The sequence below is a fragment of the Archocentrus centrarchus genome, chromosome 24 (assembly GCF_007364275.1).
Source record: "Archocentrus centrarchus isolate MPI-CPG fArcCen1 chromosome 24, fArcCen1, whole genome shotgun sequence".
NCBI lineage: Eukaryota > Metazoa > Chordata > Actinopteri > Cichliformes > Cichlidae > Archocentrus > Archocentrus centrarchus.
Window position 1 is genome coordinate 17,383,483 of NC_044369.1, and position 26,344 is coordinate 17,409,826.

Below are 26,344 nucleotides of genomic sequence, written 5' to 3' on the forward strand. Positions count from 1 at the left end.
AACATGGGCTATCCTGCAGATGTTTCCTTCCTATATGAAACATAATAAATATATGACATGTATAACATAATGTGAGCTAATTTTATACATTTATTGCTGCAGAGGCACATCAGTAACCATCCTGGTGTTCAGTTACAGATTTTCAGCACTAGGTGACACCATATCCATTAGACTATCTTTCCTACACACTGATCTCATACAGTGAAATGCCACAATGTTCACTGTTACGTACTTTCATTGATAGGCCTTTGTTCTTATTGGGAGAAATTATGCTTTAACTGAGAGAGACCTCATTAGCTATTTCAAGTTGGTTTTATTGTTGCAGTTACACAGTTTTATCATCTGTCCATGCTTATTCCTTGAACAGAAAAATGTTTATCATCTTGTACTGTATCTATTACTGTGACTATTAACTGAGGTGCATTTGTGACTAAGTTAGTAAAATCTGTTTTCACAGATCGATTCCTCAGTAGTGGTTCATCTGTGTGCCGTTTGAATAAACAAACAGACCCAATGCAGACGCGCAAACGTTTGAAAGTACAGAAGGGTATTTGAATCCTATTGTTGTGTGTCTCAACAGGATGTGGAAGATGGTGTGGAAGATGCTTTCTCAAGGTGAGCTCAAGGCCTGCATAGCAGAAATCAGATTTTTTTTTTTTTTTGTGCACACTCATATTTAAAGGTTTCCTTAAGAACAAAATGTATTGAACACAGTCTCTATGAAGCTTACTTTTTGAACAGATCATGAGTCATACTGAGGATGGTGGTCACCTCTAAGACCTTTGAGATTCTTTGGATAATGAATCTTTTGATGCATTTATAAAACAAATACTGACATTCACAGAAACTTGAGATAAGCAGGAAAGTGATATACACATGATTTTTCAAGGTACCTTGATTTAAAAGATGGCATTGAAGTTAGTGAAATAACCTGATATCGAAAGTATTTGTATGAAAGTCGTCTTAAGATATTTTCACAGTAGTAAGCAAAAGTTTGGCCAGGCATGATCAAAATTTCCTACAGTGAATATTTAAGTGGGATTATCTGATCTCCAAAAGGTTGTGTTACAAAATTCACAGCTTTAGAAGTAGTCTGACTTGTGCAAAAGACCTTCTGGAAGAGTCTGCAGACTCTGGAGTGGTGCTGCAGTGTTTCAGTTTGCAGTGAGTCCTGCAAAAATATGACTGTCACAGGGGGAGGCAACAGGAGAAAACCTTTCCTGAATCGCCAAATTTAGTGTCACAAGTCTGCAAATGAACTCCTAAAAAAGTAGAGGTGACAGAAGTATTGACATTCTGTACTTAAGTAGAAGTACAAGTACTTCTGTTAAAAACTACTCTGGTAAAAGTTCAACTGGTTCAACTTCTTTACTCAAGTAAAAAAGTACAGGCTCTGAAATCTACTCAAAGTAAGAAAGTAAAAGTAGCTCTTTGAAGGACGTTTCTACCTCTTTCTTACATCTTTCTCCCTCTGAGTGAAGTTATCGCTCATTCTTTTCTCTCCCTGGAAATACAGCAGCTGTTCTTTTAGCAAGCAGACACACTGTGTGACAAACTACAGACACTTTTTGTGCTTTGTTTTCTGTCACTCATTTTCCTCACCGTTCTGGTGTGTAGCTTCTATATAAAGTGCAACTTCCGGTTTCCGAATGAGCTTTGCAGGAGCTGCTCGCTCTACCGTGTGGTATGTCTGTGCCCACCGTCCCGCCCTGTTGGTTTGGCTTCCAAGAAAAAAAAAACGCTCACAATCAGGAGCCGGCGTCCACACTGACTGGAAATGCAAACGTTTCTCAGATGCCTTAAACCTAAAGTAACAAGCTTGTTTTTGAAAATGTAAAAGTAGAAAGTACAGATATTTCTGTAAAAATGTAGGGAGTAAAAGTAAAAAGTAGTCAGAAAAATAAATACTCAAGTAAAGTATAGATACCTGAAAAATCTACTTAAGTACAATAAAGAAGTATTTGTACTTCTACCTTCCCACCTCTTAGAACTGTTTCACCATATAGAGGAAAGTTATGCTCGAAAACAAAAGGGTGCCAACGTTTCTGCAAAAACCATATTTAACTGTTAAGCACAGGGGTGCATCATACTTTCTGCTTATGTTGCCCCCACTAGGGAAACATTTCAGTTGTACAGGGAGTAATGGATTCAGTTAATTGCCAGCAAACATCAACCTGACTGCAAAGAAAACTGAAGATAAAAAGAGCATGGCTTCCACCACATGGTGTTGATCCTAAAACACATCTGAAAATCCACATTGGACTGCCCCAAAATGCAAAAAAAAAGAGAAGGTTTTTGGCATTGTCGTCACGGTCCCCTGACCTGAACATCACTGAAAACAGACGTTAAAAGAGCAGCGCATGAAAGAGCCAAAGGCCCACAGGTCTCACAGAATAAGAAGCCTTGAACAAGAAGAATGACTAGAAATCCCCCAAACAAGAAATACACAACTCAGCTACTGTGAAAAGCACAGGCAAACTGTGATACTTAGTGAATGAGTTATTACTAAGTACTGACCATGCACAAACTTTTGCTTAAAGTCATTTTTTTTCTTTTTGTATTATTCTGAAAAAGATGGGAATGCAATAATCTTTCCTAAGATATTGAAGAAATGTGTCATCTTTGACTTCATACTGTTTAGATGCTTTTACAGTATTATATTTTTACCCGTGGTGTGTAAACACCACATGGTTTTTCCACCAAAGTCTGTAAGTTGGCCTCGAGGGCTTCTGCCCAACTGCACATAAAAAATAACTACTTACTATAGGCTAAATAAACAATACTAGGCAATTTTTGAATTACTGTAAGTAGCTGCCAGTTCCCATTAAAGAAGATTACAGTGCCTTTTCTGACGCAGTACTTTGTACAACAGTAATCACCTATGCTGTGCTGGCTGCTAAATCAAAAGCCCTTTAGCTGATTACAACTTTTAAAAAAAGTAAATAAATGCAGAATGCAAAGATTTGTAAATCATTAAAAACATTACAGTTAATTAAAAAATATTACAGTATTAATAATAGTAATACTACTGTACAGTAATAGTACAGTAGCATTAACTGTTCTTTTAACCACACTGTGTAAACTCAAGGAGACCAGATTCTGTTATTTAAAAGCAAAAATGTTTTAGGATAGGAGTGTAGGATCTCAGCTGTTCAGGGAGTTTTTACTTAATAATTTATCAACTGTTTTCAAGAGGTGAGTGCACCAGACTGCAAGCTGGACAGTTTAGACACAGATTCTCTTACTGTGCTATTATCAGCATTATTGCTGAAGTAATCAAGGTGTTTTCATGAAAAATACAGACACTGGAGCATTGTTGCTCTGCAAACATTTACATGCTGTACAGCATTATTGATGTGCCCTTTACCTCAGCTGTGTACACCCATGCAGCAAAAAAAAACTTTCCAGCCTTTTGTCGGTGTCTGCACCGCCGCGGCATATGTGATCGTCTGCTCGTCCGCTGAGCCCAGAATGAGTTTTTTTTTTTTAATTATTATTTAATTTTTAATGTGAATTCATAGGATGCCATAAGTATACAATATATTTTATAACTCATTTGTACAACATCCCCCTTAACAAAGCTGCCACATCAAGCGTAATTGACTTTAAAGATCACGTGTAACAAGTGAGTTACCTGTGAATTCTTGCAAGGTTACTGTGACACAACTGAGCCAGAGCACACAGCAGAAGTGACTGTTGCTACCACTTTTCCTGACAGGTTTTAGCTCAAACCAGTGAGGGTGGTCCACAATGCATCATCACCTCATCACTGAACTAGGATTACAACACAACACTTTCTAAAAGAAATTATATCAGGAAGTGTGACAGCTTGTAAAATGTACATTTCACAGGTGTGGGATACCTGCAGAGAGACAGAAATGTGTCTCGTGGGTGAAATGTGAGACTTGACGGAAATGAAAAAGTCAGACATCGATGGCGCAATAGACACATTGTTTTTATTTGTATTTATTATGGCTAGCTTTTAAATAATATATATGTATAATAAAAGATATAAACATAATATACTTCAGCTCTTACAACTTAATACACTTGATCACTCTGACAACTCTCAGCTCAAACTTAACTAAACTTAAAACTCTCAATATTCGCCCTTTTATCCAGAACAGTGGAATGTAGGCCAGTCAGGCGAGCACGTGATTGTCTGCATGGCTTTTAATTTCTTTGTATAACCAGCTCTCAGTGTTTGTGACTGTATATATATCCTTCAGCATTATAAAATCTATCTATAAAGAGAGAAGAGCTACAGAGAGATGGTGCTACACACATTAAAGAGATGGCACTCACTAAGCTGTGCTGCCTGTGGCTAACAGATGTGTTAGCTGTGTTGAAAAGTTTTGAGGAAAAACAAATGAGCAAATGAGACAAAGGGATTTTATACACATGCCTGTGTGCAAGCTAGTTGGATATGCATGGAGAACAGAAAAAGAAAGCAGGTCATCACTCAGACGCCTCTCAGCAGGGATGTGGACAGTTGTCAAATGGGGGGAAGGTGAAACGCTAGATAAACGTCTACTAAATCTGACATCCGGGGAGACCTGCTAAAGGAGTTTGGAGTGTTGGAGTGAACGTGCTTTGCAGGGGTCAGCAAGGATGTCAAGCACTGCAGTTGTGGTACAGCAGTGAAACTCTGAAAGAATCTGGGTGATGTTGAGTTGTCATGGCTGTCACACCTATTTAATGTTGTGTGCGACATCGGGAATGCCTTTAGAAAAGCCGAGGAGGGTTTTATTTGTGGCTCTTTGTATGTGCAAGGATAACTTTTTAAAAAGTGTGTGTCTTTAATGTGCTCTCTAACCCTTTGGTTCTCTATGTTTTACTGGCAAAAATATGAAGAAATGTTTACTATTTTTCACTCTAAATTAATTAATTTTACATATATACACCCTTGACACAATCTGACAGAACCAAACTGAAGGAGAGCCATGAAAAAAAGTTTGGGTCAAGCATTGTACTAATGACAGAAAAGAGTGTGTTGCTCTAGCAATCGCTTAGTCCATAACAGCTCATATGTTTTTGTTTTTTCTTGTGTGTGTGTTTTAAGACATTTAGACATCAGGTGTTGGTACCGGGGATTAGTTGTTTGGTTTGGGTTTGAATAGCTGTCTGGACCTTCTGTATACAGCGCACTAAATTTCCATCAGCAGTGCCTCTCGAGGTTCTTCAGCTTTAACCTCTTTTAAAAGCATGTGCAGGTTTAAATATAGCATTGGGGTCAGTTTATTGGTCTGTGGGTTGGTGATTTATTTTAAGTCACCTTCATTTACTTTGGTGTAGGCAGCACCATGACCTCTAGGGGTCACTGGTAATACTTTATAGTTTTGTGAGTTGAGCTGCAACTGATTCTGCTAAAGGAACTTCAGTAGAATTATTTAAATTAACAGTAGCCACACAACTCATTATTTAGACCTCATTTAAAAAATTTCTACTTTTAGAAGAGTCAAAAGTACTTGCAGCCATTGACTTCAGCTTCAGTTCAACCTGGTTTAGTAATGATTTAATTTATGGTATTTTAAATTTCCTAAATGAACAGTGACCCTGTGCAACAGCCGGCTTAGTACTGACGTGCTTTTCCCCATTGAAATGTGATGGGTTCTTTTTATTTTAATATAGGCTTCTTTGTGTGTTACTTTACTAACTGCATGGTGAAACTGGGGCAGCACACTGTGCATGCGCACTGCTGGTTCCCATTACCAGATCAGCACCTAGCACCTTTTCTTCACTTATCCTAACCTTTACCACTGATTCACTTTGTCATGATTCCTTCTGTCTTGTTCCTGGCACGCAGCAACATGGAAATAGAGGAGACAGACACGGGTAAGTGATGTGATAAGTGTGTTGTGTTGTTGCAGTACGTGCTTGGTGCTCTGTATTATTTCAAGCCTAACATGTAGAATACCAACCATTAATATCCCAGTCCAATCTGCTCCCTCCAAAGGAAAATACAATACACATTTTTATTATAGATATTTATTATAGATAAATCTATCAAATTTAAAAAACAAAACAAAAAAATAAACACACCCTTCATCTTGTTTCAGCTGCGCCCTTTAGGGGTCAGCATATACCAGCTGACCTTCATTTCACCCCATCCCTAGGATCCTCTTTGGTCACACCGAACCTCTCCATGTCCTCCTTCACCACATCCATGAATCTTCTCTGTGATCTTCCTCTTTTCTTCCTCCCTCGAAGCTCCATATCCAGCATCCCACCTCTGCACATGTCCAAACCATCTCAAAGTTGCCTCTCTAACTTTTTCTCCAAAACGCTCCACCTGAGCTGTCCCTCTGATGTACTTATTTGTTATCGTGTCCCTCCTGATCACTCCCAGTGAAAATCTTTGCTCCGCCTCCATTTTTGTTTTTTGTTTGTTTCTTTTTTTTTTTTGTCAGTGCCACCATCTCCAAACCATACATCATAGCAGGTATCACCTTGTAAACCTTCCCTTTCACTCTTTCACACACTCATCTCCACCCTGCCTGCACTCTCTTCTTCACCTCTCTTGTGCACTGTTCGTTGCTTTGGATGGTTGGCCCAAGGAATTCTCATCTACCTTCACTACCTCTACTCCTTGCATCTTCACTGTTACACCTGTCTCCCTCTCATTCACACACATGTATTTTGCCTTGCTTCTACTGACTTCTTTTCCTCTTCTCTGCAGTGCATGCGTCCACCTCTCCAGATTCTCTTCCATCTGCTCCCTGCTCTCCTTACAGATCACGTTGTCTGCAAACATCATAGTCCACTGAGACACCTGTGTGACTCCATCTGTTATCTTGTCCATCACCATTGCAAACAAAAAAACACAGTGACTGAATCACTATAATCAGCTATTATCATGATGTGGTTTTATTTATTCAGTTGCACATTAAAGTCACACCGTTCTAGAAATATGTTACTTATTAGAATGCAACATACAAAATGAATCACCTTTTAATTTGCAGAGGGTGGCACTTCTGTTCAAGTTTGAAGTTGACTTTTATTTTTCAGTGTTGCCAGTGTTTATCTGAGTGACTGCAAAAATACTGAATTGTCTTTTTTGTCTGCCACTGATGACCTCACACACTGCACTTTTGTGCAATTTGCACATTTGCTCTCCTTTTTCCCATTTGTTCATTGTCATTTGAATCAAATCAACATCCTGTGTGTGTGCGTGTGTGTCTGACCTTGCTACATTTTATACCTCATCCTTCTGTCAGTTTTTTAACTTTTGCATATCTTGTAACCTCTTTTTCTGAATAAATATTTAATGTCTCTGACCTCTCTAGCAATGCTCTGTCTTTTCTCTGTCTCTGTCAGACTGGCCGAGTCCCGCTCCAAACCCCTCTCTGACAATGCAGCTTTGAGTCTCCCGGAGGTCTCCTCTGAGAAGCCATTGCCCGTCTGCAACAACGAGTTTAAATAACACATACTGGCAGTAGCTGCCCGACGTACAGCAGCACAGAAATTAGACAAAAAGCATACACTCCAGTACCCAGGCTGACAAAACGGCATGCTTTACTCGATCAGACAGAAAAACATATCACCCTCCCTGGTGCACAAACTGAATGAGAGAGGCTGTGTTTGATATTCAGTCACTGCTGTGGAGAAGCCAGAGTGAATACCCTGATATTATGAAATGTTATTTCTGTGAATCCCTGCCAGTCAAAACACACTTCGCTCAGTGTAAACAGCCATCTCCTGCCATATTAAAATTTGGTGCACACAGTGTGCAGCACACCACTGCAAAGCAAGCGAGGATGACAAATTTGTATACAATGAAATTCACAGAGAAGATCACAGGATGAAGCTTGGAGTCTCCTCTTTTTAGTCATAATTTGTGAAATGTTTTCACATGTGGATTCCACTTGTAAATTAGGATAACAATTGCACAAACACGTAGTTTGCGTCACAGTCCAAAGATGCGTGTAGTGTATATAAGTCTGTTTATCTCTTTCCAAAAAATGTGAGCGCTCTCTGATCTTGTTGTTTGTTTCGGTGCAGTAACAGCTGCCGGTCTCAGCAATTGCTGGAAGAGGTCCAGTGTTAGGAGTCATCATCGGACACTGGTGCAAACACTCTGTCATGATACTGAATGAGTTTTACATGAATCATCCAGTTTGTTGTACTGAACAAACCATTTCTTTGGAGAATGAAGCCTCCATTAGGCACAGAGACATATAAAAAGCATGTGTCATGTTTTTTCTGGCAGCAGCTGGAGTGCTGGAGTGCACCAGCTAACTGTGTACAAGTGTAGTTTTTTGGCCCCATATTCCCAGTGTTTGAGAGAATTTACTTCACTCACTTGTTGTGACCTTTCTCAGCGGAAAGACGTGCCAGCTTGTCATGACGATGGTTTAGTTTGATATATATCAGGTTATTGATTGCAGCAGATGGGGGGTTGGTATTCATCTTATATTTAATCTAATCATTTATAAGGCAGAATTTAGTTACCCATTTTTTCATCCAACTTTTATTACGTGACCCAAAAATTCTTAAATCTAAAGAAAGAACCTTTATTTAGGCTTAATTTTGCTTATAGTTGAAGACATTTGGTCCCTTTGTATTCAGTCTCAGCACGAGGTTTAAAATCGTGCATTCACTGAACTAAAGCTTCAGTGAACGGACCATCAGCAGTGCACACAACAACTAGCTGTTTTTAGACTGGAAGGGTTATTTCAAGCAATTTAGAACTGCAATAAATAGAATGAAATTTATACTAACAGTGATCAAAATTTAAATAACAGAGGCTGAGATGTTTTGACTTTTAATTCCAAGATCCTGCCAAATGTGTTCTACAATATATCTTGATAGCATCTAAAGTTCACCGTACTACTGCATTTGCACCCCAGGTTTTATATCAAAGATCTGCATCCAAGTTAATCTGGACATAATGTGTAAAATACTCCTCTTAAGATAAAATATTGTTAATCATAATCAGCCACCACAATATAAAAAAAAAATCTGCCAAACAATTATGGTTCAAGTGCACAAATGCAAGTTTAAATTTTTTTTTTATGTTTAGAAAACTGTTTTAAATGCTAACTATAACGGTGAATTTACTCTAGAACAGGCTGATGATTCTGTAACAATCATTACTGTTTTACTGGAATACAGCTTATTTATAGTGAAAGCTTTGCGTTTCCTTATTCATTCAGCTATCACTGTACATAAAGACGATGTTATTGTTAATGATGTTAGGTTATGGGAACTGTATTTCAAGCCCAAACTCTTAGATTAAAGAAACCTATTTCCATATGCTGTATTTTTTCAGTGTCAAAGCTGTATGTATTTACTGTATGTATACATATTATAACATAAAGGAAAGTAGGATGTCTAGAATCAGGGCTTCACACAGGTGTGTTTTTATCACTCTTATTGAGATGTGATGTGTGTCTTTGCATTAGGTTAGGCAATTTGTACAGATTTAAATAACTGTGGGTTTTACTGCTGCAGGAGTTCCTTATTTTTCTTTCTTTTGTTTTGAACATGATTAACAAAAAAAGTCAGTCTGTCAGGTTGTCCATCACCACCAAACAAAAATACACAGTGACTGAATCAGTTTAATCAGCAGTTATCATGATATGACTTTATTCATTCAGTTGCACATTAAAGCCACGATATTCCTGAAATATGTTGCTTATTAGAATTCAATATACAAAATGAATCGCCTTTTAATTTGCAGAGGGTGGCACTTCTGTTCTTGTTATATTATTTACATAGTTCGCAGTTTCCCCTTAACTGCAATATTGTAATTTTCCTTTTCTCTCAAACATCTCTTTCCACAAATAGAAATAATCCATCCCAAGCTGTATTATAGACAAACTGTTTTTATTTTTTAATTAGACTCTGTTTATTTTTATCCACCACTTAAATGATGTTTGTTGTCAAGAGGATATTATATTGTGCAACAGTCTGGCTGAAGTGGTCTTCTCTGTATTCACGGCATCATGACTGAGAATAATTGTGGCGGTCGTCGGCAGGAGGTAGCAGGGAGCTCTGTGTTGTTGTCATGACACCCGCTGCAGAATAATTGGATGGCTTATCAGGTTACGACGTGAAGCTTAATTACATTGTTTCATTCCTGACTGGCTGAAATACCAACTCTATTACAATGCTAAAGGAAAGCTATTTAGTATGGATGCCATAAATGCCCTGTATCATGTCATGGACGGTCCAGGAAGCTATGTGTGCACTTAGTATTGACTGTGAAGTTGGAGGTCAGCAGAGTGCACCGTCAGTGTGATGTTGTAATGCACAGATGATCTGTACTCACCTTTTTTAGACCCATCATTGATTGACTGATTGATTCCTGTGTGGATGTATCTGCGGATTCAGTGCTGCTGAGTGATATTTTAAGATTGGCTGCTGTCCAGGAGCTGTCAAATCTGAAGTGGTTTTCAGTTATAACAAACAAAAACAAAAGTTTTAACCCTGTAAACCCTGACACATCAAATCTTAACCACGTGATAATAGTCTATTACATGTTACACCTCGGGTAATTTGAAATTGGATATACTTCTAAAACATAATATTAACAGTATTGGGAACATTTCAGTTTTTAAGATTTTAAGGGTCTTTTGTTTGTTTGTTTGTTTTACCCTAATATGCTACAGCAATTATTGAAAGAACAGGTTGCATCATTTGTCTAGTAATAGTAATATCTTAATTTACCACTAAATATTTCTGAATGTGATGCTGCATAATCATTACATTAATTAGCTCAGTTACATGTAAACAATGCATTTGCTGTCATGAATACATCATGAAATGCAATAAAATGACAGAGTAGGAATTTGAAAATAACCTTATTAAAATGAGAAGCTAGTGATTTTGTGCCACAGGCAACAAATAGGCAACTATTTTATTAACAGGTGTTCAAAGCTGTGTTGCTGCCTGCAATGCACAAATAATCCACTAGTGGGTCAAAGACGTGAGTGAAATTGCATGGAAATGACGTAAAAGTCTCAGAACCTTCAAGTAGAAATTGTGGTACTCTATAGGGTTAAAGCAAAATTATTATTTATAAATTCATTTGAAAAGTCATACAGTTTAAAAAATAAAATAAAAAATAAAGTCCTGCATACATGTCAGGCCACCGGGCTCCTCGGTTTTGTGTCATGTAGCCCGGACACAGGGTACAGCGCATCGATGTGGCAGATTCCCAGGCAATCTTGACTGGATGCGGTTCCTTGGCGCAGCTGAGATTTTTGTCTTTGGGAGTGGAGAGACAGACCAGCGCTTGGAGGTGCAGCATGCCAAACTGAGTCTTATGTGCACTGAATACAAATCACCCTGTGAGGTTCTGAGCCCAGAAAGCATTTTAGGGTTTTAAAAATGAGAAAGAGTTTCAACTGGGAAAGCCAAGTATTCTCAGAAACGCTACTGTACTTTTACCCCAAATAAACGCGGACGTTTACAGTATGAGTTTACTTTACCAAGGTGCTTATTTTCTATCTATGCAAACAGTGGGTTTCCAGCAGTGTTGTGATATTATGTTAATAGCAGTTTGTGTATAAATCACAAGCAGGTATCCTAATCTGTGTAAAAATGTGTACAGAATTTTGAGGCTGTTATGGTTTGTTACATATTTATGCATAATAAAGGACTTTGTACAAACACTGTACTGAACTGTCATTTTAATTACAGGATTAAGAAACCAATTTAGAGAAGCCTGTGTTTTATTAAACTAGAAGGCTTCTGTTGTGCTGCCTAATTGCTAAGATCCTGTTTGGAAACTACCCGAATATCAATGTGATTCTAAATTTGCTCCATAATTTAGGACATTTTTACCAAATTTTCAAGAAAAAGCATTAATATAGCTGTTCAGTTTGTAGACAAACATTTCAGATTGTTTTGCCTTTAATGATTTTGCTCTTTCTGCTGATCTGTCCACAGCATTTCAATTCTGACACAAAATTCAATCCACACTCTTCTCAAACATTTCCCAGTTTACTGGTCAATCAGAACCAAGGGCATGTACTCGTTTGGCTGCCTGATTGCCACAGTTGCATCAATATGTCTCTTCATTCAGTCGACTGCTGCTGTTGCCTGATTAAAGGTAAAAAAAGTATTTGGTGAATCTTCTTGGTTTGCAATAAAAATGCCTGTGTGAAGTCTGACTGGCATACTGTACATATTGATATGTGCACTATAGGTTGAAGTGATCTTACAATATTATATGAATGCCAGAATATAAAATTTGACCAGTGCAACCCTTCTTGAACCCTTCTACAGTGTGTACCCTAATCAAGACATTCACACATTCTCACTTCACCACGCTGCTAAATTGCTTTGAAATGAAAATTGATTTTATTCTGTGGACTTCTAAGAATTGTGATATGACACGAAGACCTAGATTTAAAATACAAACTTGGGTTGAGATTGTTTTAAATGCTACATATATGCACAGACTTGATTTGTAACTCCTGATTCTATTAAAGATGGTTTTAAGGAGACCACATGCATCTGACTGATTTTATATTGTGGTCACAGACATCTGGAGCTCTTTCGTGTTGGATTTACAGATTATATGTGACAAAATGGCCATTTAAAATATTGATAACACAAATAAGGTTGCACCTTTGTTTGATGGTCAGTGATAATAATAAAACTACAATATACAACATTATAAACTTAATCAGGTGAGTTGCCAATGGCGGCTGTCAAGAAGCCATTCTTAAGGAAGGGAAATAGGGAGAAATGGATGAGGTATGCCAAATTACATAATAGCTGGACTGAAAATCAATGGCAACAGGTCTTAGAGAGCAACAAATCAAAATTTGGCATTTTTTGCTCAAATCGTCATCAATACATACATGGATTAGGAGAGAGGTACAACAGTGAGTGTCCACAGCCATTTTTAAAACATGGTGGAGGCTCTGTGATGTTTGGGGCTGCATTTCAGTCAGTGGTGGTGGAGATCTTGTCAAAATTGATGGATTATGAATGCAGAAAAGTGCCATCTGGAAAGCATCTGATTGGCAACAGCTTCATTTTTCAGCAATGATCCGAAACATGCTGCCAATGCAGTAAAAGCACACCTGGATAGAAAAACACAATGGAATGCTATCAGTCATGGACTGGCCTCCCCAAAGTCTGGACCTCAGTGTTGTTGAAGCAGTGTGGGATCATCCTGACAGAGAACAGAACAAAAAGTAACCAACATCCAAAGAAGAGCTTTGAGTGTCCTTCAGGAAGCCTGGAGAACTATTCCTGAAGACTACTTAAAGAAATGACAGGAACACTTGCCTGGGTTTTATTCTTCACAGCCTAGGTGGTCATATCAAATATTGAGCTTCAACTCTATTTTTGCCTCATACTATACTGGATTTCAATGTATATAATATATATGTTTGCATATGTTTAATACATCACTGCAGCTATTTTCCATTTCTAGGCAAAATATAAAGGAACGAGAAACACTCAGAGAATGCAAACCTCGACCAAGGCAGCTCACTCTCTGGGCAGTATTTAGCAGCAGTAGGTAATGGCTAATAGGTATTGATTTGTAAATAACTCGACATCAATAACTTGAGGTTATTATATAATATTATACTACAGTATATTTCTGACTAACTAGGCAGCTCATTTTCTTTCTCTTGACAATAGTTTCTTTAAAAATAAAACGCATTTTAAGGTTAAGTTGAAAGAAAGGGGGATGCAAACTACAATGTGATATTAAGAATCCCCATATACATATCAGCATCACTTCTTAATTGTTGCCGATACAAAGGCAGTAGAATTTTAAGCTTAGTTTTAAAGATAAAGTACATTTCATGGAAGTTTTTCCTTATTTGTCCTTGAAGAAGTTAGAGGTCCAAAGTAATGTGATATTTAGAATCCTCATATACAGTATATATATAATTCTCTGTATGCTGATATGTTTTCAATACAAACAATGGCAGGAAGAAACATAGTTTTAAATAGCTCTATATTAGCATTATCACTTTGACCTTCAGATCAATCTATTGACCATGAAGCATAGGCCAGTGGTCAAATGTCACATATTTTAAATCTTTATAAAGAACTTTCTATATTAAGTTAAAAATATACACCACACTTGTAAGAATCATAATTTCTAAGTTATGGCTTTTTTTTTTTTTCTTCAGCTTTCCACCAATAAATCATTAAGTTGCTCTTAATCTCAAGATCAAATCATGTGCAAAGAGTGCTGTAGGTTTGTGTTTGCACTGCAAAGCAACACAACTAACCTATTCAAGCACCTGAAAACACACCACAACCTGCAGTATAACTAATGCATGGAGGCCAAGAGAAACAATACAATAGTTGCTAACATGAATCGTCCAGCATCAACACGTCTGCGCATCCACCCAGCTCATAAAGACGCACTGAAATCACCAGCTGCCAGCTACCATCAACTGCCTTTTTATTTTACTTTATTTTTCTTCTAAGAGATGATGCACTGCATTTATGCAAATAAGGAGGACCACTTTCACATCATTGCAAAGATGTGAAAGTGTTCTGTTTGCATAACAGTACAGTAAAAACCATGTTTGTATCTAAACTGAATAATTGTGACGTCCTCAGTATTAATCAAAATAGCTGTGATAATCACACATTGTGCACATTTCAATAAGTATTTCCCATTTTCCTAGCAACATATGAAGAAATAAGCAGATGGCTCAAGTCTTTTGTGCAGTACTGTAGAGTTTTAAGTTATTATTATTATTTCTTTAATTGAATGAAGAATGCTCACAGTTATGAAAAGACACTTTAAAGAATTAATATTTCTGTACAAGCTCATCTGCAACAGTTCACAGGAAGCCTCGGGCGCTTTTCTCACATATTTAGCCTTTTAAAAAACCCCAATCTAATCAGCTCTGGGTGCATGTGTTTTTGTCAGCTATCTGAGTGAGTGTTTGTTTAATTATGGTTGGCAAATATTTTCATTTCTAGGGATGCATCACGGTAGCATGCCTCCAATCTCATTATCAGACTGTGTGCAGAAGTGGGAATGAGAATCAGGTCTGACGCAAAGTGGTTTTAAAAAAGTGTGTGTGAGATAATTCATCGAGTCTCAGGGTTAAAATATGAGAGGATCGTGGCAGACGCTCATTATGCAGACGATGTGCAGTATACACAACTGACATATCAAATAATCTGTGATATTGAGCATGGCCTGTCAGCTACTTTAGTCTGCCTGTGTGAATGATCATAAGATAAAAGTTAAAAGTTTGATTTCAGAGAAGATTTCACCGTGATGAAAATGCTGTGTGACCGAGCTGTTGTGTATGAGAAATCACTGATTCTGGGTGAACAGAGAATGCAGAGTATTTGGCCCACCCTCAGAAAGGAGCTCAGCTTGTCATAATTAACAAAGAAAACTGGCAGAAAAACTCCACTTTGATATTTTCAGAGAACCCACGGGGGCCTAAAAAGCCACTTGGTGTTATTTTATTGTATTGTTGCATCGACAACAATTGTTAGCATGCTGCTTCTGTTCCTGTGGTATTACACATGTCCTCATGTAGGGTTGATACAGTATAGGGCTTGTTTTGGTGATTATACTAGAGTGCATATGAAGTGTCTCTCCACTTAAAGTGTTCTCAGCTTACTGCGTGAGGAAGCAGACCTCACTGCAGATTACCCGCATATCATGTCAGCAGAGTCTGCAGGAGTCAATTAAATGCCTGGTGCATGAAAAATAAAAAAAGAATTAGAGTATTCAGTATCATCACCAGAGTTATTTTTTATAGCGGCAGTAAATAGCTTGCAGTTAAAAGTGCTCTGTCATTGTTTTGCTTCCTGAGCAGTAATCCAAATCACCTCTGGATCTCGACATTAAATTAAGGTCACATAATATAGAGAAAGAAAGCTTTCCCTCCTGCCTGCTTTTCATTTAGTTCTGCACCACAAAATATTACACTTGACAGCTAAGCAGTCATTCCAAATGTGAAATTCTTGTTTAACTTTGGGGGGGGATATGTTGATTACCAATGTCATATATGTCCTTTGTGTCCTGGGATATGGCAATGAACGGCTCATTTAGTATTCATAAGTGTGTAATCGATTGCTAATAGCCCATTTAACACAATTTTGTAATGGCTAATTAGTGACTGATAAGGTGTTGGTAATGGAGGCACTGTTTGATACTGAGACTCCATAGAGACCAGCTTGTAGAGGTCAAATAGGCTGACACTTTACTGCAGCCGAGATTGTTATCACAGGCAGGGCCGTAACCTGCATTTCATTTTTAGCACATTTACTGCTGCAGTTACTCGTGTGAATGTGCAGGCTTTTTGGCGCTTGCCTATGAACCATCAGTGTTGAACTTCTGCTTTTCCTATTCACGTATATGCAGTGCGCATGTGGGGCCATCATGAATGTATTTGTAAAAATAGAATTTTGGAACACACAATAGAAGCAGTTTTAAACAAACCTTTTTCCTCAGTAAGGTTGATATAAATCTGTACTTCTATAGCATTTCACTGCCCATCTATTTTGGTTACAGACAGGAGAGAGCTAATATTGGAAAGATGAGACCAAGTTATACAATAATGAAGGTAGACTCCAATGCAAACTCTTTTTTTTTATAGAATCTATTTATTTATAGCCACACTATATCCCTGGATCTCTGAATCACATCTAAAATCTAACCACTTGGCCTTAAAAGCCCATAAATCACCTGGACAACTAATAAAAATTGTCTGCTGTGCTGCACTGAGAGTGAGTTAAGAGGGAATGCAATATTACCTATTAATCCCCAGGACACTGTAATCTCTTTCTATTTTAAGATGCACTGTATTCTTAGATACTTCAGTGTAATTACATTTTTGATTAGGAACATTCTAGTTTAAAGGCTAGATGAAATGGCTCATTGAATTTGTTCTGTGAAGTACCGCAGCAGACAGTCTCAAGACTTCAGGCCCATTATAGATAAATGTAGCAGCTGGTGGTGAGTTAACCAACTGCTCCGAGCTGCTGTAAGCTTTAATAGTGACCATTTTAACCAATTAGGTTGTTTATAATTAACAGCAACCACAGTTAGAGCTATTTTATGTGCTTTGCAAAGGCACTGTGACATCACTCATTCATCGATTTGGAAGCCCGATCTTTGAAGCCTCAGCTTTAGCCTTAGGAAGTGACCATATTTGGAGGTTAGTGTTATGATATCAGCTTCTGGGTAGCTTGGTAGGTGAGCTGCATCCATAGACTGTATGGATGCATGGCACAGATGCTTGCTAAAAAGTGATAAGTGAAAAATACTGGCAAATAAACATGCTCCAAAATCCATCAACACCACCAGAGTTCTGGTAAAGGTGAAGCCTAGCTGAAGCTAGATACAGCTTTCTGACTTGGCATCTACCAGTCAGTCAAGAAATTAGGTGTGGAGACAAAAACAGGTTTTTGTACCACACTGTAGACATGTTTTTTTGTGCTGAATGGTCAGGCATTTTAACATGACATGGGGACTGAGGTGTTTTTGAAGCCAAATCTGTGTTGGCTATTTTTGTGAATAAAAGCAGCTTCAGGGAGTACTACTTTGTTTGCTGCATGAATGTAATGTACAGTCTCATATTATGACACAAATCCATAGATTTTTATTGAGTTTTTGTCTACATCAAAGAAGAGCTTCAAGACAGCCATTTGTCACGCTGACTCAAGACATGACTTTATCTCCTCCAAATCCTTGCCAGTGTCCATTACATGATATCACCATCCCAGTTGTATCAAGGCACCTTTTCTCTGGTCTTAAAACCTATCAGAAAACAACAGTGTGTGGATTTAAGACTATAAAAGGTGAGTTGTGGTAAGGAGAAGCAATCACAAAGTAGAAACTTAAGTGAGATCACATTAAAAGTTGAGGTCTGAGGTTTGGAATCTCTAAAAATACATCAAACTATGAAGAAATACATATGGAATTATTTAGGAAACAAAAAGTGTTAAACAAGCCAGAATATGTTTTATATTTTAGATTCTTCAAAGTAGGCATCTCTTGCTTAGATGACAGCTTTGCACATCTTTGCATTTTCTCAGTCAGCTTCATGAGGTAGTCACCTGGAATGGCTTTCAGTTAACAGCTGTGGCTCATCAACAGTTAATTTCTTGAATTTTTTGCCCTCTTAATGTGTTTGAAACCATCAGTTGTGTTGTGAAGAGGTAGAGTTGGTATACAGTGAATAGCCGTATTTGAGTAATGTTCTAATCCATTTTATGGCAAGAACTATTCAACTAAGTAAAGAAAATCACAGCCCATCATCACTTTAAGAAATGAAGGTCATTCAGTCAGCTGACTAACTAAATACTTCACAGAGTTCAAGAAGCACACACACACATATCTCAGCATCAACTGTTCAGAGAAGACTGAGTGAATCTGGACTTTATGGTTGAATTGCTGCAAAGAAGCCACTTCTAAGGTAGAACAACAAGAAGCAGTGAATGGCTTGGGCCAAGGAACACAACGAATGGACATTAGACCAGTGGAAATCTGTCCTTTGGTCTGATGAGTCCAAACGCCATTTCTTTGTAAAATGCAGAAAAGGTGAGCGGATGGTTCCTACATGTGTCATTCCCTCTGTGAAGTATGGAGGAGGAAGTGTGACGTGTGGGGGTGCTTTGCTGGTGACGTTGGTGATTTATTCAAAGTCCAAGGCACACATAACCGGCATGGCTACCACAGCATTCTGCAGCAACATGCCATCCCATCTGGTTTGTGCTTAGTGGGACTATCATTTACTGATGATCCCAATCACACCTCCAGGCTATGTGAGGGCTATTTGCCCAAGAAAGAGGGTGATGGAGTGTTGCATCATATGACCTGGCCTCCACAATCACCTGATCTAAACCCAACTGAGATTCTTTGGGATGAGTTGGACTGCAGAGTGAAGGTGAAACAGCCAACAAGCACCTCTGGGAACTCCTTCAAGGCTATTGGAAAACCATTTCATTACCTCATGAAGCTGATTGAGAGAATGCCAAGAGTGTGCAAAGCTGTAATCAAAGCAAAAGGTGCCGACTTTGAAGAACCTAAACTCTAAAACATATTCTGGTTTGTTTAACACTTTTAAGTTTGCGACATGATTCCTTATGTGTTCCTTCATAGTCTGAATGACTTCAGTGTTAATTTACAATGTAGGGACAAAAAATAAAAAGATTGAATGAGAAGGTGTGTCCAAACTTTTGACTGCTACTGTAAGTAAGCAAAATGTATTTACACAGCACTTTTCAAGACCAGAAACCAGCCACAAAGTGTTTTACAGAGGAATTAGAAATGCTGTTATTGCAGGATATATATGAATGTGTCAATTTTCAAGCAGTGTGCACATTTTGTACCTCAAAGTGAGGAAACTGGTTTAATTTTTGGCTACCACATTATTAACTGGCTAATTTGTAGCTCTTGGAGAGCATTGCTTGGATTAAAACACTTTTTGTGCAGTAGCTTGCCAAGCAATTTGTGCATGAAATGCACTTTCTGAGTGTAAGTCTTGGCCCCCGTTTAATGCACACCAGGCACCTTTGCAACAATTGATAAGCATTTTATGTGTCAGAGTGCAATTTGTGCAACGTTAAAGTGATTTATGCATTTCAGTGAGAGAACGTTCATTAGATTAGCTTTAAGTGTGTAATGGGACTTTCAAAACAATGTTTATTTTACACTTTAGAAAATACATGTACAATTCGCAGTAAATGTACAAGATGTAAAATCAAACACTGGATGATAAATGGCAGTGCCCCTTTCTAAAAGCAGGTAAAATAGACGAATAAAAACATTAAGAGCTTTACTGTACTGCAGCCATGTTTATTTCTCCATTTTTTGGGCATCTAACTTAGAATGCACATTGAAGGCTATTCTACACGCAAATAACTTGCATGCAACTTTATTAGGAAATGAATGTATGTACAGAGAGGTTTTCTTTACATGAAGTATGAAAAAGATACATTGTTATCCAGACAATGGTAGTTTAAGTTTAATAATGGGGGGAAAAATTAAGAAATGCAGCGATTTAAGTTTTTACAAATTAATGTTAGATTCATGTATTTGCTTTCTCTCCTTATTAGTCTACTCATTCTATTCATAAAATAATATACATTTGTGATCAGGCATTTTGTAACACTATTTGCACTTCTCTATAACATGTGAACGTGGTATCTAATTGCGCATGCCAATATCAAAAATACACTGCGTATTTAAAGTCACTAAGACAGGCTTCCCAGAGATGATAGGTCATATTGTGTTTATTGTATTGCAATAATATACCAAGCACCTGGCAAAGACATCAATGTTAACTGTACCATGGGTTAACATTAATCTATGTACAGTAAACCCGCAGGAGTAGGATTTTGCAGTAACTGTGTGGTGTTTCTTTGTGTGTGTGTAGGCATGTGTGGATTTCTATAGGATTACTAGATGGGGTTCAGAGTGTGTCTGTAGTTTTGGGTTGTGTTTTCCTACAAATGCTGGGTGCATGCAGGTATTTTGTCATTACTTTTTTCACTGTTGATGGCCAACAGAAGGCCCATATATTCATATGTGTGTATTCCTTTTCTCCACTTTCATTCCCTTCATCACTGAGAAAGGTCACTGATGCTAGAAGAGACGGGCTTTTGAGTTTGGCTTCCTTCTTCTCAAACTTCAATGATGTTGATTGATGGCACAGAAGGGTGAAACTGCAAAAGAAACAAGAGAAGAATCAGTCATACTGTTTTTCGTACAATAAAGAAATGCTTTGATCACAGAATATGATTTCACTACTGCATTTGCAGATTTAACTGAACCTTTAATCCTGGTATTAACTATGTTTTTTTTCCATTGTAGCTTCTGTAAAATGCCGAGATAGTAATATGATAAAGTAAAAAGCAGCAGACACTTTTTATCTTGAAAGTCTTATTTGGTCATATTAATGCATGGTGTAGTAATAAGTATATATTTCCTTACACATGAAAGATCCCCAGTTTGAGGGGCACAGGCGACACAAACTAACCTCGGGAGGGGCACAAGCTTGCGTGCTCTTTGTACTGGACCCAAGCCCCAATCAATGGGAAGCTTGCAACAGGAAGAGCATCTGGTGCTGCTCTCCGCTATGGCAACCCCCTTAGGGAATAAGGGAGTAGCCATAAGGGTTAACGAATGTTTTCCTGTAACTGTATCTACTGTTGCATTCAGTACTATGTATTTTGTTTGGACATTGTTGGATTATATGCTGCAAGCCACTGCTGGCTCACTGTAGTTGCACTGTCTTATACAAAACAACACATTTTAATAATATATACTTAGAGCCATATCAATTGACCAGTATCAAGAAATATCAAAACTATAATATATTTTAAATATGTATTTCTTAGTTACATTCTGGGGTTTTTTTAACATTCAAAATGAATAGCTAATGTTCTGCTTTTTTAAAGAATTGACAAAATGTGGCCCCGTTCTGTCTTTATGCAGAGACATCTATGGTGTCACTGCATTAATAATAGAACACTGGTGACTGAATCTAGGAAAAGAACTTGTTGCAAGGTTTCTGACAAAAAACCAACACATTCAACTACCTAATAAAGATAAGAGAACTCAATATGTAGCAATGTTAAATCCTTGCTTTAGGTCAAAACTCACAGTGCAAATGACCTTGATAATTGATTGGTCACAGTCTTACCACTAAGCCTTAACTGCATTAATCTGCCCACTACAGACCGCTGCTTCTTGAGGCACTGCTCTGCCAGTGCTTTATTTCTATATTTTTCAAGGCATTGACTTAATCTGCTCTTTCAATGACCAGTGAGTCTCCTAAGCAAAAACCACACTTTGAATTATTATACAGACAACTATTTTTGTGTAACAACTAGGTTTGTATTTTTTGTGTGTGTTTAAATATTGGACAGTTACTGACAGAGAAATGTATGATTTTGTTCCTCCAATGGAAATTTATTAGATCGATGTGAGTCAGGATATTGGTTTTCTGATAGTATATTAATTCGAGCATCAACTCAGGGAAAAATTTAGCACAAAGCTGTTAAGTACACAACTACTATGGCAAGAGAGAGAGAGAGAGAGAGAAAAAATAAACTTTTGTCAGAGAAATGTAATACACAGTAGCAATATGTACGGTCTGTATAGAGACACTTTACTTGGAGGCATATAAACATCTGTATGAGGCTGGTGTTCATTCAAAGATTCCTGGCTGCGTGTGGCTTGAATTCAGAGATTTCACCTTGCTCCTCAGCAGTCCTCCACTGTGGTGCTCAGGCGTGCTTCTTTCTGATGACGGCTTGGCCTTCTCCTTATTGTTGCTGGAGTCGTTGTCCTTGATGATGTCATACTGCCGGCAGAATAGGGCAATAACAGCTGCCAGGAGGTGAGAGAGGGGCACATTTGCAACACACACAAAAGAGGATAGGAATTCAGTCATGAGGCAGCTGTCAATCACTGTCATGTCACCACTTCCTCTAATGGTACGTATCAAAATGCCATGTGGATAATGGAATTTTGTTCCCACGGGAGGGTGATGGTTGAGCCTTTATCTCAAAGCTTGGAGGAGAGTTATTCTCCATACAGTTTGCGTTCTTTTAAATCCACCAGATGCAGACTTGCCTCCAATTTGGATAAGTACTGTATATTCTCAATTATCTTCCTTGCTTCACTGAGGTCATGAATTTTTATGAGAGTGCTTTTATTAAATATTCAGAAACTGATATACAGTTCTGGTAATGAGAGTTACAGAGCTGTACTGAGACACATAGTAGAATTCATTAAATTATTATTCATGCATCATATAAGTCGTCTCCAATATTGCAGCCATATGTCATTGCCTCTGCAGCAGAAAGGATGCTATAGCAGGTACTCCTACATTTGCACTTGTTTCATTGTTGAATAGCAATGGCATTTGTGTAATTTGAAGAAATGTTTCTAATGGTTTACATTCCAGTTAATGTGAATGTTTTTAAAAGTGCAAACAAAACCTAAAGTTAGTTTCCTCATCAGAAACTTCAGCTACACAGCCTTTTAAGGCTGATGGTTGTTGTTCATTACACTTTAAGCATGTTTTAACCAGGAGTGACTTACTACATGGAAATGTTATACAATATAGCTGATAAGATAGCACTATATTAAAAAATAACTTCATTATTTTATTAATACAACCACAGACTAAAATATAACAGTATAAAATTAAGGGAACACTTGATCATCGCAGTATAAGACAGTCAGTTAAACTTCAGGGATATTAATCTCTCCAGTCAGGAAGCATAAATCTTTATGAATCCATTTCATCTGCTCTCTGGTGCAAATGAAAGTGACAACGGGTGCGCTGGAGAAGAACCAACAAGGTAACCTCAAAAAAGAGAATAGTTCCACAGGTGGTGGCCACAGACTATTGCTCTCCCCTCATCCCTCCTGACTGATTTTTCTCTAGTTTTGTGTTTTGCTGGTGTCCTTGTCACTTCTGGTAGTGTGAGATAGCAATTGCAGACCATTCAGGTTACACATATAATGCAGCTCCTCCAGGGTGGCACATCCATACATGCTGTCACAAGAAGGTTTGCTGTGCCTCCTAGCACAGTCTTAAAAGTGTGAGTTGGACAGCTATACAAGGAGAGCTGGACAGGGCCGTAGAGGGGTGCCAACCCAGGGGCAGGACAGGGATCTGCTCCTCTGTGCAAAGAGGAGCTCTGCCAGAGCTATACAAAATGACCTCCAGCAGGCTGCTCACATGCATGTTTCTGACCAAACTGTCAGAAGTAGACTATAAGGGTGGCATAAAGACCCAATGTCCTTTAGTGAGATGTATGCTCACAGATCAGCACCATGCAGCTTGATTGACATTTGCCAGAGAACACCAAAATTGGCAGGTCCGCCACGGTTGCCTCATTTGCTTCACTAGCAAAAAAGCAAAACTTGAGAAAAATTTGTCAGGAGGAATTCACAGTGGTTGATGCTTCCAAACTAGATTGGCTGATATCCCTGAAGTTAACTGACTTTGTGTTATACTGATCAAGTATTTCCTTTTTTCTTTTTCTTTTTTTATTTGAGCACTATATTGTATGTCAGTTCTAAATGAACAAATTAAAAGAAGAGAATCAAATAAATCTGACTTTAAATTTGACTGGCAACAAATGTGCAGTCTATTATAAATATGCCACATGGGGTGCTTCTGTTCTTTCACTCCCACTCTTCACAGCTTCAGTGTTACCTTGGTTTCTCTCATTAGTATTATTTAACATTGCACTCCGGTCCCCGTGGGTGGGAAGCCCTGCTCCTAGCTGCCTGTATGATATGCCACTTCTCATTGTGCCCGAACACTTCATTAATCAGTGCACTACTTCAAAGGAGCACCTCAGAAGAAGAGAATGCTCAGAAAAGTGTGATGTTGGTTTGACACTGATGTGCAGGTGTTAGATTTAGTTTTCAGACAGACTCACTCACATTTCTGTACTTTAGCTTAGACTTGATTGGTGTGCCATAGTTCTGAGATCTTTTCTACTGTTAGGCACATTAATGATTTGTGAGTCAATGTATTTATGTAACTACAAGATTGCCTACAATGTGAGACCGCTGTCAGGTGTGCAAAATCAGTTTTCATCACTGAGGCTGACAAAACAGGTTAATATACCTCACCTACTGTGTGTGTGAACTGCTGTTCATTAACATTTAATGCTTTGCAGTGTATTAGACAGCACTAAATCTCCTGTCAGAATAATAAAATCTAAATGTAAGAGATAGCTTAATACCAAATCAGCTGATCCTGAATCTGATTCTGCTGCCATTCTGCACCTCCAACCCAGCCCCTCTTTTTCACGTTCTTTGTGAATGAACACCACACATCTACAAACTTACCTGCCCACATGACCAAGACCACGACAATTATGATCATCTCTCCGGTTTGTAGATGTCGAGACTTGTCCAGTCCCTGCACAGTGGGGTCATCTTGGAGAGAGGACAGATAGGATGATTGCAGTAAAGCAAGAACACATCAGAACACTAAATATAAACTTCAAGATGCACTGCACATTTAAATGGAATCCATACAGAACACTTTATGGAGTAGAAATAACAGCCTGACGCAGCCTGAGAGACAGTCTGCTTTATATTATAAATTAAACTCACTTTGTGTCTGTATTGACTGACAAAAATATATGCTTTCCCTATCACTCATGACAGTTACTGCATTTAACAGAACTATTGTAGTCATTGGGGGGGCATCAATCTTGTAACATTAATCCTCCTTTAAGTGGATTGACTATAAACCTTCCACTTTCCAAGCTACCTCTCAACTCGCATGGATGGAACTCTTCCAGAGCGCCACTCTTCCCAATTGCTTCTTTTATGGAATCAAGTTGTCAAGAAATTGGCTTCAAATGCCAGACTGTCAGCTCTCTTCACATGAAAACAGTTTGGGAGTTGGGTCAAATGAACTGCCATCTTGGTACTGTGGGCATGTCTTTGGAGAGGGTGCAGGAGTAGGAGTACATCATCAAAACCACCACAAATTAAAAAGAAATGCCAGATGCTAATTTGTCAATAAGACTTGGAGCCACATGTCTTTGAACTGTGGAAAGAAGCCGGAGTACCCGGAGAGAACCCACACAGACACGGGGAAAATATGCAAACTCCACACAGAAAAGCCCAGGCCAGATGGATTCGAAACCAGGACCTTCTTGCTGTGAGGCAACAGTGCTAAACCCGATGCCACCATGCTGTCCCATGATTAATTAACTGGGAACTTATCATTTCTATTGTAGAAATATACTGCACGACAGTGGCTATATCTAAAAAATGAAAATGATCCCTCTTTACCCCATCTTTATCTAAACTTCAGTATGAACAGAAAACTGAGTGCATGTCCAGCCTGTGTTACGCCTCCTCAAGTCTCTACACAAGCAGCACCCTCGCCTAAACCAAACACATGATTTGCAGTAGTAGGAACTTAAGAACTGTGTGCTGCATGAGAGATATGGGAACTTCACCCAATCTGATGGAAAGTTCTGAACTTTATTTAAGACTCAACACTGATATTGCAGGTGCGCTCAGGTCAGAGCTCAGGTCGATTGGCAGTTATGACTTTTGCTCCTCTGCGTTGTTCTCTAGTTTATTAGAACCTCTATCTGTCCTCTATCTAATCTGCTCTAAAATAACTACCCACACACTAGTTATTAAGCATACATTTTAACCCATTTTTTTCAGTAAGTCAGTAACTACTTTAACTGACCCTCCTAGAGGAAAGCTGGAAGTCTATACTGCATGATACTTCTGAAAACATGGCTGGGTCTGTGTGTAGAGAGATTTCTGGTAGAAGTGTTGGGCTGATGACGACGCATCAAAGGCTGTTTCAGAGATGAATGCGATCGGTGAGAATTCTTACTTCCACACTGAACTTCTTGTTCTTGTTGGAAGTTT

General features: G+C 38.3%; 2 protein-coding genes across 3 annotated transcripts in view; one reads left to right on the forward strand and one right to left on the reverse strand.

The window, feature by feature from the left end:
* The window catches only part of LOC115773949 (low density lipoprotein receptor adapter protein 1), a 50,063-nt gene extending 38,542 nt beyond the window's left edge, over positions 1 to 11,521 (forward strand). Inside the window, exons 8-10 of one of the 2 annotated variants that reach the window (XM_030720910.1) lie at positions 581 to 615; positions 5,807 to 5,835; positions 7,318 to 11,521. In XM_030720910.1, coding sequence (XP_030576770.1) covers positions 581 to 615; positions 5,807 to 5,835; positions 7,318 to 7,364 — 111 coding nt within the window. In that variant the 3' untranslated portion in view covers positions 7,365 to 11,521. The remainder of the gene's footprint in view (positions 1 to 580; positions 616 to 5,806; positions 5,836 to 7,317) is intronic. The other variant, XM_030720909.1, reaches the window with a different exon arrangement.
* An 8,055-nt stretch (positions 11,522 to 19,576) lies between these two features.
* fndc4a (fibronectin type III domain containing 4a) overlaps positions 19,577 to 26,344 on the reverse strand; it is a 29,791-nt gene continuing 23,023 nt past the window's right edge. The window contains exons 4-6 of the mRNA XM_030721661.1: positions 24,785 to 24,874; positions 22,164 to 22,297; positions 19,577 to 20,628 (exon numbers count right to left, since the gene is read on the reverse strand). Coding sequence (XP_030577521.1) covers positions 20,587 to 20,628; positions 22,164 to 22,297; positions 24,785 to 24,874 — 266 coding nt within the window. The 3' untranslated portion in view covers positions 19,577 to 20,586. The remainder of the gene's footprint in view (positions 20,629 to 22,163; positions 22,298 to 24,784; positions 24,875 to 26,344) is intronic.